The sequence below is a fragment of the Athene cunicularia genome, assembly GCF_003259725.1.
Source record: "Athene cunicularia isolate RWA chromosome Z unlocalized genomic scaffold, athCun1 chrZ_part2, whole genome shotgun sequence".
Lineage (NCBI taxonomy): Eukaryota > Metazoa > Chordata > Aves > Strigiformes > Strigidae > Athene > Athene cunicularia.
In genome coordinates, this window is record NW_020799143.1 from 6,009,782 (window position 1) to 6,023,759 (window position 13,978).

A 13,978-nucleotide genomic window follows, 5' to 3' on the forward strand; every position below is an offset into this window, starting at 1 on the left:
CAGTAAACCTGTAAACTGCGTTCTTTGCTTATAGTGGACAAGTTCATTAATAAACATCAGTATAATCAACTGTACTCCTGTGGCACAAATTATTTTACACAGTTTAGTCAATTGTAGCTCTATGCTACAAATTGTCTCATGACTCTTGACTTCTTAATCCCTGCTGTGTATACCTACACTGTATTTGCCCAAGCAGACAGCAAAATATAGAAGGGGAAATGAATGCATAAATAATGTAAATATCTTTTCTGTTCAATAGATGCTAATTATTGTCTGCTTCTGTAAAGCGATTTTAAACTTTTGTCTTAAATTTCCATGGGTAAACTTAACTGTCTTATCAGTGTATCATTTTGATATTAATTTGAGGGTTTCTGGAGTGAAAAGGATGTTTTATGGGGAAAATCCAAATCTATGAAACAGTGTCTTTTATATTCATACTATACTGTAAGCAATATAGATACTCTAGGTGATAGCAGTGTAGTAGGGAAAAAAAAAATGCTGCTTTTGCAGAAATAGCCACATGGTAACTGACTATGAAATATTCCCTCCAGGCAAAGAAAGTAAATAGTTGACAGGGAATAAAAGCCTTTAAAGCTCTTGTCCTAAATAGGACAACTAGTATGAACATGATTTTTATAAAGCGAATGGAGGCTATGCATGATGGATGTGAATGCTTATTTAGCCTTACCTGGTATATGATGGTTAACCTCAAGGAAACACTGGGGCACTTATTTATAATATTCAACTAGAACCATCATAGGTTATGGCAAAAGCTAGCTATTTTGTCTCATGCTTTGCTTAGTGTGCATTTATTGCTCTGTGTCCTTTGTTGCCTCCTCTGGTTTCCCTTTATGGGTTTGTGTAAATGCGGGATTTTTTTTCTCTCTGTGATTAACCCTGAAGAAAGAGAAGTTACATTTGGTGGCATCAGTAAAGACATACTTCAGCTTGAGCTGACTGATAGGATTTTCCTATGGTTATCAATTAACTCTTGGATGTGAATTTTCATAGCTGGTTTGATGTTGCATTTTATGAACAGAAAATACTATTGGCAAGCAAGTAAGACCTCCATAATGTAAATCATGGAATTGTTTTTTCTCTGCAACTGTAGCATTACATTTCTGAAGGCAGTGTGTTTTGTGCTGTTTTTCAATGGGATGTTGTAGATAGAATGCCACCATGAATTTTTTATTAACAAGTTGTATTGAGAAGGTATTTTGTAAACTTACAACAGAATTGAACTAGAATCACAATCAGTTCTATAACCTTTCAACACCAAAGGGAGGAAAAGATGTTCGTAGTGTTGCCAAAATGAGGTGTAAGAGGCTGTCAGTAAAAAATTTTAAGAACTGAAAGCAGTCACAAGTACTAACAAACTTGGCAATTGTTGAGATATAACTTTTGATTTTTTGAAAAAGCTTTCTTACATGGAAATTAAATTCAAAATGGGGAATGACAGCAATGAATTAGTACGCAGTGTGGTATCATCATCAGTTATGTTACATACTATATACCTATACTGTAGGCTTGCTTGTTTTATGAACCTGCTACATATTTATAAAGACTAGAGGCCTCTGTTGTACATCTTGCATTGTCCAATAGTTTATACTTTTGAATACCCCAAACGAGTAAATAGGCAATACTCAATTCTGCTTCCAAGGAAGATGCCTGTTTAATTAACCAGATCTGTGTTAAATGGAACTTGGTCTCATAAACAGTAATGTTAAGAGCTTAATTAAGTTTTAACAAAAACTTAACATTCACTTGAAAGGGAGAGGTGTTTTAGCTTTCTTAGCACTCAAGTGTTTCTCACAGTAGCTTTCCCTATCTCTGATGGTATCTATCACATCAGAGGCCAGTTGCATATATTGGCCCTGATACAGTTTATGTACTGAGTTGTATTACCCTGTGTGCCTTCCTACTGTGAAACTGATGCAAAGCTGTTCTTAATAAATGAAATGTAAATGAGTTTGAAATCTCAGTCTTGCAGAACTATATAGTCAAGTAAAGAAAAACCCAACCAAAACTGATAAACCTGAAGTATCTTTAATTCTACTTCTGATGTGACTTCCTTCCAGTTGTAGAGAATGTTGTGGTATTTCTAAATTTTCAATTACAACCTTCTGTATCAGTTTCTTAATTTCTTAAGTGGTTTATACTGCTGCTTCCTCTTTTATTCTCACCACCACAATAAGAATCGAGCAGTCACATAATGTAGAGATACTTTCTGTGAGATAATGGATATGTGAGCAATCCTGCGCGTGTGCACGACTGATGAGAGCCTCAGTCTTAGCAAGGACATGACAACAACATAGCCATGAAGGGAGAACAAAGAACTCAGCAATCAAACAACTCCAGGAAATGGGTTGGGTGGAGAAAGACATTCTTATTATCCATTCGAAAGAAGGCTTTGAAGCACATGAACAAAGCTAACTATCCATTCATAAGGATTGTACTACATACCATTCACATGCATAGGAGAAAGCATTATAAAAGGGCTTGTTTACCTTGAATAAATTTGCATTGCTTGATGATATTGGTCATATGCGTTTCCATATCTCCTGCAACATAGCTTTGTCCTGTTGAATCTTGTACCTTTTCAGCATCATCATTTTGTTAAATACCACTACTTAACCTTACTTTGTCATCTTTGTTGTTTCATGTAATGTGATAAGACTAGCCTTGCAGTGAAAGGACTAGAGAAGTAGTATAACTTCCTCAATTTGCACTCATTAATACTGAATTGTAGTGGACTCTGTGTGGATTTAAATCTATATGCTTAGGCGCCAATCAGTAAGGAGGACATAAAGGAACAAAATTTTATGTCTGCAGCTGAGAAGCCTTTTTGGGGTGACTTAAGTTGCCACTGCAGTTGCTGCTGCTTTTATCGCAGCTTAAAATACTGACTTGAATATTACTCCTTCTGTGTAACTTCTTACATGGCAAAGGAATGTAAATGACAAGACCAGCTGTATGAGAAGTCATAATGTTGCTGAAAAGAAAACTGAGTGACACTATTAAAAAAAAAAAAAAAAAAAAAAAAAAAAACCAAACCTTCCCTATCCTTCTATTAGTTAACTTTTGCTTAACAGGGAACTCTAAAGATGTCATTGTACTGCCAGGAGCTTTGCTAGCTGTAGCTAGCAAATGAAAGTGAGTATTGCTGCTGTTGTAGAATATTTGCTGCAATGATCCAGTTTTAAAATTGTTAATTAAAATTTGGACTTGCTGTGGTAACAACAGGCTCAACTAGTGGCAGGAAAAGTAATACTCATCAGGAGGAGCCTTCTGTCTGCAAGTCTTTAGCTCACAACAGAGGTGGGAATATCGCCCACCTTCCTGTTGTTTTAGGGAAAACAAGGAAGAATACAAAGTCTTGCTTCTTTTTCCATGGGTTTAATGCAAATGGATCAGTGTGCGGCTGAATCTTTTCTGGCACTTTTTTCTCAAGAAAATGCATGGGACACTATTGTTAGTGACATGCATTGTCAGTTTTGCTGTACTTCTGCATCAAGCAGAGAAATTACAGTAGTAATGTACTTGCTAAACTGGACCATGCTTTCTTCTGGCTGCTTCACTATGCCTTCTTCAGATTAAGTAAGTCATCTTTAAACAAAAAGTGAAATTTTACATAACACAGATGAGCCGAGCCAAGTCACTCTGCTGATCTGTCTGCATATACCTTGCAGCTTGATATGTTTAATTGTTTTCCTAGTTGCTATTTAATTCCATATCATCATCCTGTTTTTTTGTTTCATGAAAAGAAGCAAAAGTAGTAACAGAATTCTGGAGAAAGCTTACCTAAAGCAAATGTGTGGCCATCAAAATAGTGTCTGACAGTGTCTTGACATAGTTAGACTTGCTTTATTTCTGCACCACTCACTGGCTAGTAGGTTTTCTTTTAACCTAGAACTCTCTGCTCATGTCCATGTTCAGTCTTCTGTCCAGATGAGGGGTTTAAAAAAAAACAAACAAGCACTATGGGTTTTAGGCCATCACAGAGTTGGTCATATGTATGTCTTCAGTATTCACTGGCAAACATGACCAATCGCCTGACCTTACTGACAGACTAATGAGTACAGATCTGCAGGTTTGGTTTTCTTACGTATATTGGCTTGCTGTGAAACTAGCTTTATGTCTAAATAGGGCAGTTACTGATTTATACAGGTAGCTGATTCTTATATCCCCATGAAACTGACAGTTACAAAGAATATCATTAAATAACATGGCTACAGCTAGACTGGTCCAAAGACAGAATAAAGAAGCTAACAGATTTGGTCTTATATACTAAGCTTTTTCTTCCATTGAGCACTCACAACATCAAATAAGCTCTTGTCTGATGGTAAACACCCATAATACCTTGAATTATCTGAATTATAAATTATTAGCCATCTTATTATGTGGTCCCCTTTTCAGTTCCTGTAGAGTTTGGAAAACAAAGCATATGATGGCATTGCCATCTGTGCACATTTATAAAAAATTCATCTGTTCAAAGGAGCTATGTATCAATTTCTAATTCTAGCAGCTTTTGTTGATGAAATTTTGTGTAGTTGTGTAAAATAAGTCTTTCTACATAAGTGTGTGTGTGTCTTAGAGTCAAGAATTGCTGAATGAAATGGGCATAAAACCAGGGTATCTAACTAGGTATCACACGGTAATAAAGTCTAGTCTTTACACTTCAAATTCAGTTTGGTTACCGTAGTAGGCTGTGGATTACATTTTTTAAAAACAGCCTTAGTCTCAGTGCTACAGTGAGAGGTCAGGATTTACGTACAATCTGCTAAATCCACCTGTCAAGCTGAAAATTCTGCAGCTTTAAAATAATGCTAATTTCTGAGATAAGTTCCTGCTTCCTTACATGTGTCTAATGATCTCATTCATTATGTATGCAGTTTTCCTTATAAAAATAAGAATTAGGGTTAAAATCAGACTGGTGTAAATGCAAAGTTAATTGGCTAAACTGGTTCAGTTCACACCAGCAGAATGTGCACTTCAGCACGAAATGCGGTACCTAATTTGTTGCTTTTGAGTGGAAAAAGTAAAATTGTTTTTTTCGGTGCTGTGTAATAGAATCTTTTTGAGTAGGAAGATTATTGCAATTGCTGTAATTTCTTTCTTTTGCACATGTTAAAGTTATTACTGCAGAATTTTCCTGTTAGAATTTCCCTGCCAAATAGGCAACTGAGAGACTTTTCTAATCACTTTACAGTGTTTAGTTAATATGCCAATTTGTGGAACTCATTACACATGTTTTAATAATCAAAAATATTGGTATAAAGGACCTTCAAATAAAATCAACTGGGGGAGTTCCATTGCTGTGCTTTAGGAAGGAAAAAGCAGCACTTGTTACTCTCCAGATACATACAAAAATAATACTGTAGGAACAAGAAATTATGAAAACAAAGCACTTTTTAAAACCTGTTTTGCATTGTTAATTATCACAGTTCAATATTTTAAACAAAAAAATTGCATCACTTGCTGATGCAAGTAGTAGCACACTGTATGAAATTACATATACTTATCTGCTAAGGAAACAAGTTTGGCAGTTTAGCAGATCTCATGATTGCAGCATCTGTGATTTGAATTGAAATAGTGATTTATTCCTCTGCAAAGAGTTTGTAAATCAGAATAGCTCCTGAGTTCTGGACAGTGTCTGGCCCCAGTGAGTTTGAGGCACCATTTTTAGTGCATGGCACCTGTGCAGAAACTGCCCAAGTCAGACAACTGTCTCCTTTGAGTTCCTTTTGAGGGACTGCAGTCCCAGGAGGTACTGCTGGTTGGAGGGGACATTGGTAGACTTTGGGATTAGGAGTATCACCCGCTGATTGGTCCGACGCCATTCATTGTATAATCTACAGTGATACCTAAAAGATACCTGGGGAGAGAAGAGAGATGTGCTGTGTTTAGAGTCACTGTAGTCCTCCAAGGAATCAGGATTGGGGAGAAATGCCTTCAAAAGCAGCCTAACTCTGGGTAGGATAAAAATAAGCAAAAAGGGGCAAGCAAAGATGAGACCTACCATGCAGATGGCTTGTTTCCCAAGTTGCCACAGCAAAGCAGCCTGTGCTCTACCTTCTGCTGTTGCCTACCTTTCATTCCCTTTTTGTAACAAGAAAAATTGGACATTCTCTCTTTCCCAAGAACTAGAATTACTGCCAGCTGCTTACAATGTGAAGAGTTTGGGGTACTATCATGCTGCAAGTAGTTAAACTGACAAATAATGTAATTGGCTGGACGGTGAATGCTTGCATGTAGCTAAACTGTGTGCAAACACTAACAGGGTTGTGTGTTCTACACTCTAATTCTTTATTGCTGAATGCATCAAATTTAAGACTGCATGGATGCAACAAGTGTGAGCCATCTGCCAACATGTCATCTCAGATTATCTTTGAATTTTTTTTATTGTTGTCAGTTAACCAATTTCAGCCTTAGTGTGGTTCTGCAAATAGTGGAGGAGAAATGATTGACTGCTACAGAGATAAAAGATAGCCTTGACCTTCTATTTTTTAAAAAGTTTACCGTTTATTCTGGTAACAGTCAAGTCCAGTGAGAGTTCTGTCTGTGTAAGATGATGTACATGTGCGGATTTTTAAAAAACAACAAAAAAGAAAATAAAAAACCCTGTAAACTGGCTTGGGACCTTTTGGGTGAAATGTGCCACATGACAGTTACTGTGTTCTTGACTTGTGGGTGGGAGGGACCCATGCAGTGACCACAGGAGGAACCCTGTTTTGTTAGCTGTTCTATCTTCATGTGCAACTGGCCATTTGTCACTGATTTTTATGCACCTGTGCCACTTCTGGAGCTTGCTGTTCAGAGGGTGGAGGGTGCCATAAAGGCTGGAGGTAAAATGCTTGGTTTGCACAGGTGAGTGAGTGGAAGATGCTGTTGGCTGCAGAGAAGTGGCTGTGCATGCTGCTGTCAAAAGGGGCTTGTGGCTGTCCTACCCCTACAGCAGTAACAGGATGGCTGCTAGTGAAGTATGGAGAAATATTATGTACATGCCTATGAATATATATTCCTTCAAAACCCTTTCCTTATTGTAAAAAGGGTATTTTTGAGTAAATCAATTATTTACATTTCTATAAAACCTACTAGTGACCAAAAAAAAAGCCAAAAAACAACTTTCTGGGGATTTTTTTATACAGCTGTCTGCTGTTAATGAGGGAAACTTACAGAGCTTCTGTTCGCTAAGCAGTTGCCCAAAGACAGCCCTTCCAACAGATTAACTGATTCACCACCTATCAATCTCCTCTGCTCCCCCGAAGGTAAAGCAGTCTTCATTTCTGTGAAAGATTGTATATGAAAGAACAAGAAAAATCTAAAAAAAAAAAAAAAGCCCTGCAGCATCAGCAGTGGTAGAAGAAAGAGGAGGGAGGAAAAACCCAAAACACCTGCAAATGCCATGCAAAATGCAGTGACTTCTTTGGAGCAAGCTATAGAGTTTGAGTTTTCAAGTAGCGTCACATGAGATTCTCTGAGGAACTGGGTGTGTTAAACCAGGCTTTAACTGTATTAATGTATTTTCACAGGATATCCTAGTGAAGTTAGACAGCTTGTTTACAATGGGTTCTTGCCTGGTGCTATCAGTCTTTTTAACATTAACCAGACATGTATTGTTTATACAAAGTTGAAGTAAGTACCTTATTTCCAGGTTCCTTCTTTTGATCACAATGCTTTTACAGTGACTTACCCAGTCAATGTCTGTTTAGAATGAGCAGATTAGAAAATTTCCTAGACACCACTAGGGCCTAAAGGAGCTTTTTATCACATGTACTGTGTGATTTACCCCACAGCACTCAATATATTCCCTGCACAGCCATAACTATGCAAGCAGTACAGGATTCTCCTGTTTCTGAAAATTAAAGGGTAGGTGCTGCTGGAATACTTGATGTGTTAGCACTTCTGCATGTTGGTCCCTTCCTTGCTGCATGCAAGAGGAGTGGAGCCTCCCCAAGGCAAATACAGGCTGGAGATTTCTTGCATGGCTGATGCGTCTTGGACTGCTGAGCGTAGGGTGCTCAGTGCTATTTCTGAAGTAGTTGCTTTAAATCTCTGCCTTGACACTGCAAATCTGCCCTTTGAGAAAGTGTGTGAAAACACTGTCACTCAAACCTATTAATTAATCTGCAGATATACTTAAACCCCAAAACTCTTCCATGCAGTACTAATGCTGTCAGGACAACGAGGACAGCTTCTGTACTATGAAGAGAGGCTGAGTCCTTCCCATTGTCTCTGCTTTGCCCACTGAATTAACCCCACACTGAACAAACAGGAGGGTTACTGTGCCTTGAAAGGCTTCCTGCCTTGCCTTTCCCTAATGCACATCAGCTTCATTAGCCCATCCACCTCCTGCTGGTCTGAATAACAGATTAAAGTAGAATACCTTCCCCAACTCAGTGGACATTAAACTGTATTTCAACTAAATCAACAAAGGCATGCGTTTACATCAGGCTCACTTCCACTGTATTCTCCATGTGCCAATATCGCATTTCCTTGTATGCTTTTGAAGGGGTAAAAGTTAGAAAGTAGATAGAAGGGGGATTTGCCACTTAACGATGCAAATAAAATAGGTGGTGTTAGGGACTAACTGAGATGCTGCAGAACTCTTAATGAGCAAGGTCAGATATGTCTATGTCTGTGTGTCACGGGTAATTAAATTCAACTACTTAGCCAGACTACCCTTTCCAACTTCAACAATTTTGGTGCTTGTAAATTATGTATATTAGGTAAACTGAACAGCATGTGGGTTTCTAAGACAGTCACACATAAAGGAAATTTGAACCTTTACTTGAATACCTGACAGACATATTAACACACACAGTACTGCAGGAAATAAAGTGCCACCTCACTGCTGGGGTAAATGGCCATCCTGTCAAAGGGGAGGGCTGCTGCTTCACAAAAAACAGAAGCAAGAACAACAAGAGGAGAAATTTCAAGTTACCCTACTGTTGTGCACTGCTAAAATTAGCCTGCAGTCCTCTATGGATGAGACAGGGTTTCACTGTTATGAGTGAAGTAAATGAGATGTTACCTCGCATAGCTTTCTTGGAGCTAGTTTTTAGATATCTGTGTAGGGTTTTTGCGTTCCCACACCACCTCCCTCTTTCCAAGTTTACTCTGGGCTGAGCACAGGGGTTTCTTGCTGTGGGATAGTCTACTAATGCGAAAGTGCCACCTCATCAGCAGCTTACACTTATCAAAAACTGCTGGAAGGGGTCAGCCATACAGTGTGGCCTTAACCATGGATGGGGAGATCTGGGTGCTGGCCCTGTGGGATTAGTGGCTATACCAACACCTCTGGCAGGGTGGTCTTGCCCCCACTCAGGGCAGCACAGGCTCAGATGAGCTCTTCCTCTCACAGCAGCAAAGACTTGCACCATGGCACAAGCATTAGTGTGAATGGTCCCTTCTCTGCATCTGCTGTTCTGTTCTCCTTCCCTCAGCAGAACTAGAGGTGTGAAACGTCAAACTCAACAGTAACCTAGGCTGTTCAGTGAACTGCCAGACCAGGGCTTGATAAACACTTATTTTGGCAGCTGTTGTCTGAGTTCCCTTCATTTCTGCTGGGCCAACTGTTTGTGGGTGCACTGGGGCCAGAAGCTGATTTCAGTTTAACTTGGCACAAAATAAGTGGGTTTTAGGATGGATTGGCACACAGGTGACAGCACACCTGGGTGCAGGACAGGAATAAGGCAGGGATTTAATCTGCCCTGCAAAGGCAGCTACATTTCTACAGACTTTGGTATAAGGCATGTTCTGCCATGGACTTCCCGTAGTGCCACGAGCACAAGGAATGAGGAAAGCAAGGGATGCACCCACATCTAAGCCTTCTGAATTGTAAAACTGGCCAGTTGTTGGATCAGAATAAAATCTAAATCCTCTGTGGCAGCCAGGATGTTAACCTAAAGCTTTTTTATGGGCTATGCCTTCGACTTTTGCATATTATCTTTGAGGAGACTCTCTCCTGTAGTATGTCTTGAACTCTTCCATGTTATTTCCTTGACTCCCTCTTGCTATTCCCTCTGTGTTTAGGATTTGGAAGTTACTGACCCCAAAGGCAAACGGTCTTTCTGGTTTTCCAGAGAATTTGAATGGTGTAGAACCAAGAGGTTTCTTGCAGATGTAACTTAAATTTATCAGTACAGAAGGTGAATGTAAGCAATACTTTGTACAGTAGTTGACTTGCTCAACAGCACTCTATTTAATTTTCTGATTTCTGATGGCTGCAAGCAGTTGATGCTAATTGCTGTAAGACACACCCAAGGACATAATTTTTGCAGCTGTGGTGGGTACATCCTGGGGAGGGCAGAGAAACCAACAGACACCTGTGGCAGGCAAAGATAACAAAGCTGAGAAACTTTACAGACAGCAGTGAGCCAAGATGAGGCATTCACATTAGGTGGAATGATCCCCCATGCCTCCTGTGCTGTGATAAAGAATGCTGCCTTCTAAAACTTCAAACTAAGTCTTAGGGGTTTCTTTGGAGACTGAATTTATGATTACAGTTCTTTCCCCTTATACGTGTGGGTTGAATACAAAACTAGTACTTACTAGGGTCCAAAAGAGGTAAATAGTGAAGAGTGCGACAGTGAGTGCAATGAGGCCAACAGCTTCTAGCCTACTACTAAAGTGCAGATGGTCCACTGCTCCTCGTAGACACAACCAGCCAGAGATGGTCGCCAGCGGAGTGATAAAAAAGAAGCACACCATGTCTCCAAAGAGAGTCCGTTTCTCATGCTGGGGGCCTGGGTTCTTCAGCCACTGCAGGCAAAATGTAGACAAAACAAGTGTCAGCACGGGAAGGATGTTTTACCCAAGGTGAGCTGCTTGCAGAACAGAGACCACACACAGGACATGGCTTTGGCTGTCCCTAGAGAGCTCCCACCAGAAACTCTCCCCCTTGCTGCCTGCTGACGTGCACCTCTAGCCGTGCATACCTACTGTATCATTTATTCAGCTGTAGTAAAAGTTGCTTGCTAAGGGGAAGTGTTTTGCATAGACAGCCCCTGGCATTCGAACTAGGTGAGAAACTCCGGTCTTATTGTGGAAAGAATCACATGCTCTCCTGACAACTCAGGAGTGCAGAAAATGTTTGTTAATATTTTGTATGTTATTTTAAGATATTTTATTTACATTCTGCTTATAATATTGGCAAAACCACTTGAAACTTGCTTTCAAATATCCACATGCAAGCACAGCTGAAAGCACACAAGCTTACTAAGGATATTAACTTTGCAAAACAGTGTCTGAAAGTCAACTGCTGAAGTGAAGGTTGACTGAACATCTATCAAGCCCACATGCACGTGTTTCTATAAACAGGACTTTAGATAGCAGAGGTGAAAGAAGTAAGTCTGCAACAGAAACTCAGTAACTGAGACCTTTTAATAAACAACTCTCATCACTCAAATCAGTATTTGAACAGGAAAGTCACCAAACCCTGCAAATTTTGCCAATGTAAACCACAGGATTTAGTTGAAACTGGTCAGTAGCATCCTTTTTTTTTTTTTTTTCTTTAAGCATATGCATCGTACTATCAAGAATAGCAAATATTTCTTCCTGTGGCACCTAGGAACTGCAGTGATCCTGGGAGTTGTACATACTACCCTAGCCACCAAAGGCAAACACACCATGTACTGCACAGGACTGCATCTGCCCCAGACAGTCCAACAGTCTAAGCAGAGGAGTCAAAGCTGGGAAAGGATAGTGGAGGAGGAGTGCTGCTGGCATGGCCACAACTGGGCACAGGGCAGGCTATCAATTCTCAGTCTGCATGTCCCTCCCATGCCCCTGGACCTGAGTGCGGAGGCCATGCTGAAGGTAAGAACAGTCATGTTCCTCCACAGAGCTACTGCATTATTTGTTATCATCACAGTAAGAACCAAAGCCACTGCAGCTCTGTGCTGTGGATGGAGATAAGGACTGATCCTGCTAGCTGATGCCTGCAAGTAGTTGGTGCTAACTGCTGTAAGGTACGTCAGACAAGAACCTACCCAAGGATGTAATTTTTGCAGCTGTGGTGGGTACATCCTGGGGAGAGCAGAGAAACCAACAGACACCTGTGGCAGGCAAAGATAACAAAGCCGAGAAACTTTACATACAGAGCAATGAGCCAAGATGAGGCCTTATATGAAAAAACCCTCAGAGTTCATGGAAAGGACACTAAGACACCTCTTCACAATAGGGACCACCACAGACCACCAAAACCCCCATGGAAGCCCCCCAGAGACCCTTCCCCAAATGTCAATAGGTTTGTGCAATGTATTAGCATAGGCATTAGATCCTCTGGAAATAGGTGTATACTTCACAGAAATTACATGAATATTCATGGGTTTTATTGTATAAAATAAGTGTGCTGAATTTACAGTAACAGACTCATGCATCCTTAAACTCTCTTTCTTCCCAGTGTATTATACAGGGCAGTAGAAGCCCTTTCTCTTTAGCTCCAGAAACTAAGGTTGGGGAGGCCACTTCCTCCTTTTACCAGATAATGCCCTTTATTCTCACAGACACCTCAGGATTTTTTCTTCTTCTCCATTACACTGCTACAGCAATGACCCAGAGGGACAGCATGACTCAAGTTTTGACAAGAGAAGGTAAGGTTAAGAGCATTGTGCAAGCTAATAAGTATTTCTCACCTAGGTATCCTGCCCCTCAATTATTTTCAGACTCTGCTTCATCTTTTCCTGCTTTGCCCCCACCATGGAAATAAATAGAGCATTTATTTCTCCTTCTTCATATGGTGTAAAACAGCAATCAAGAAATTGAGTTCAACCAGGAACAGGTAGTCACTAATCTGGCACTAGCAGAAAAACACAAATGAGTAGATGAGTCTGCCTCAGCCTCACCTTCTCTCGGATGGAAATAATAAATTACTTGCTTCACAGGATTTTTGTGAAGTTTAACTGCAACACAGTAACTCAGCAGCCCAAGATCAATTCTCATGTATGACTCAGAAATTTAGGAGGGGACACAAAGATATATTCATAAACATTTTTTGCAGAATGTAGTCTTTTAATTTGCTTGAATACTTCTAAAATCGTAAGACAGTGGGAAGTGCTTCATAACTGTTATGTGCTACTGTAAACAAGAAGTTGTAATGAAAGACACTGGTTGAAGAGTGAGGCTCAGTATTGTGTGTTTTTTTTCTCCATTTTCAAGCATTCTCTCAAACTCAAGATTATTTCAAATACCTGAATAGCGGGTGTGGTGGGTTCACCCCAAGCAGCAGCTAAGCACCCACACAGTCGCTTGCTCATTCCCCCACCTCATTGGTATTTAAAACTTCATGCAAAACCAGATCTATGAAACTGTCCAAAATACCCTTTCAGTGCAAAGGTATAGAGATCTTTATTTGATGTTGTCAAATAATTTGAAACCCCTGAGATGAGCAAATGGGCTCAGTTTCCTTTTAACTGGCTTACTTCATCTGGTGTAAGCACACGTAACTGGAGACTGGAGAACTGCTCATCTGAAAGGGGAGACAGGCTGAGGCATCCACATGACATACCAGCAAAGCGAAGACTTACATTTGGAGAAGGAAATCATCAGAACAAGCAGCAACCAAGGGTCAGAACACCCTGGAGAGGCTCAGACTGAGAATTTATTTAACCTAACCAAAATGAGGTGCCAGCAGAAAACTGCTGTAAAACACTTCCACAAGTTTAAGCTACTTCACCATTGCCAAAGGCCAAATCCTGGAAGCACTCACCTCTGTAGGTCTACCATCAATTAGATGACTCACAAATGCTAAGTAAAGTATGTGCGTAGTTTTTTCTAGATCAGACCCTAAGGCTACAACCTGTTTATACAGAGAAGCCCTTTTCAGTTCACTATATTTTCCTTGGACAATTGATTTTACATAATTGTTGCTCGAGTTATACTAGCAGCAAAGAAGATTCCACAGAGTATGAAGAAAATCCATCCCCCTGCTTTTTAGTTAAAGATATTTAAATAGTTATGACATACGAAGCGGGGG

General features: G+C 40.0%; 1 protein-coding gene across 1 annotated transcript in view; it reads right to left on the reverse strand.

The window, feature by feature from the left end:
* Positions 1-5,435: 5,435 nt before the first annotated feature.
* MARCH3 (membrane associated ring-CH-type finger 3) overlaps positions 5,436-13,978 on the reverse strand; it is a 67,704-nt gene continuing 59,161 nt past the window's right edge. The window contains exons 4-5 of the mRNA XM_026866400.1: positions 10,555-10,764; positions 5,436-5,875 (exon numbers count right to left, since the gene is read on the reverse strand). Of these exons, the coding sequence (XP_026722201.1) occupies positions 5,717-5,875; positions 10,555-10,764 (369 nt within the window). The 3' untranslated portion in view covers positions 5,436-5,716. The remainder of the gene's footprint in view (positions 5,876-10,554; positions 10,765-13,978) is intronic.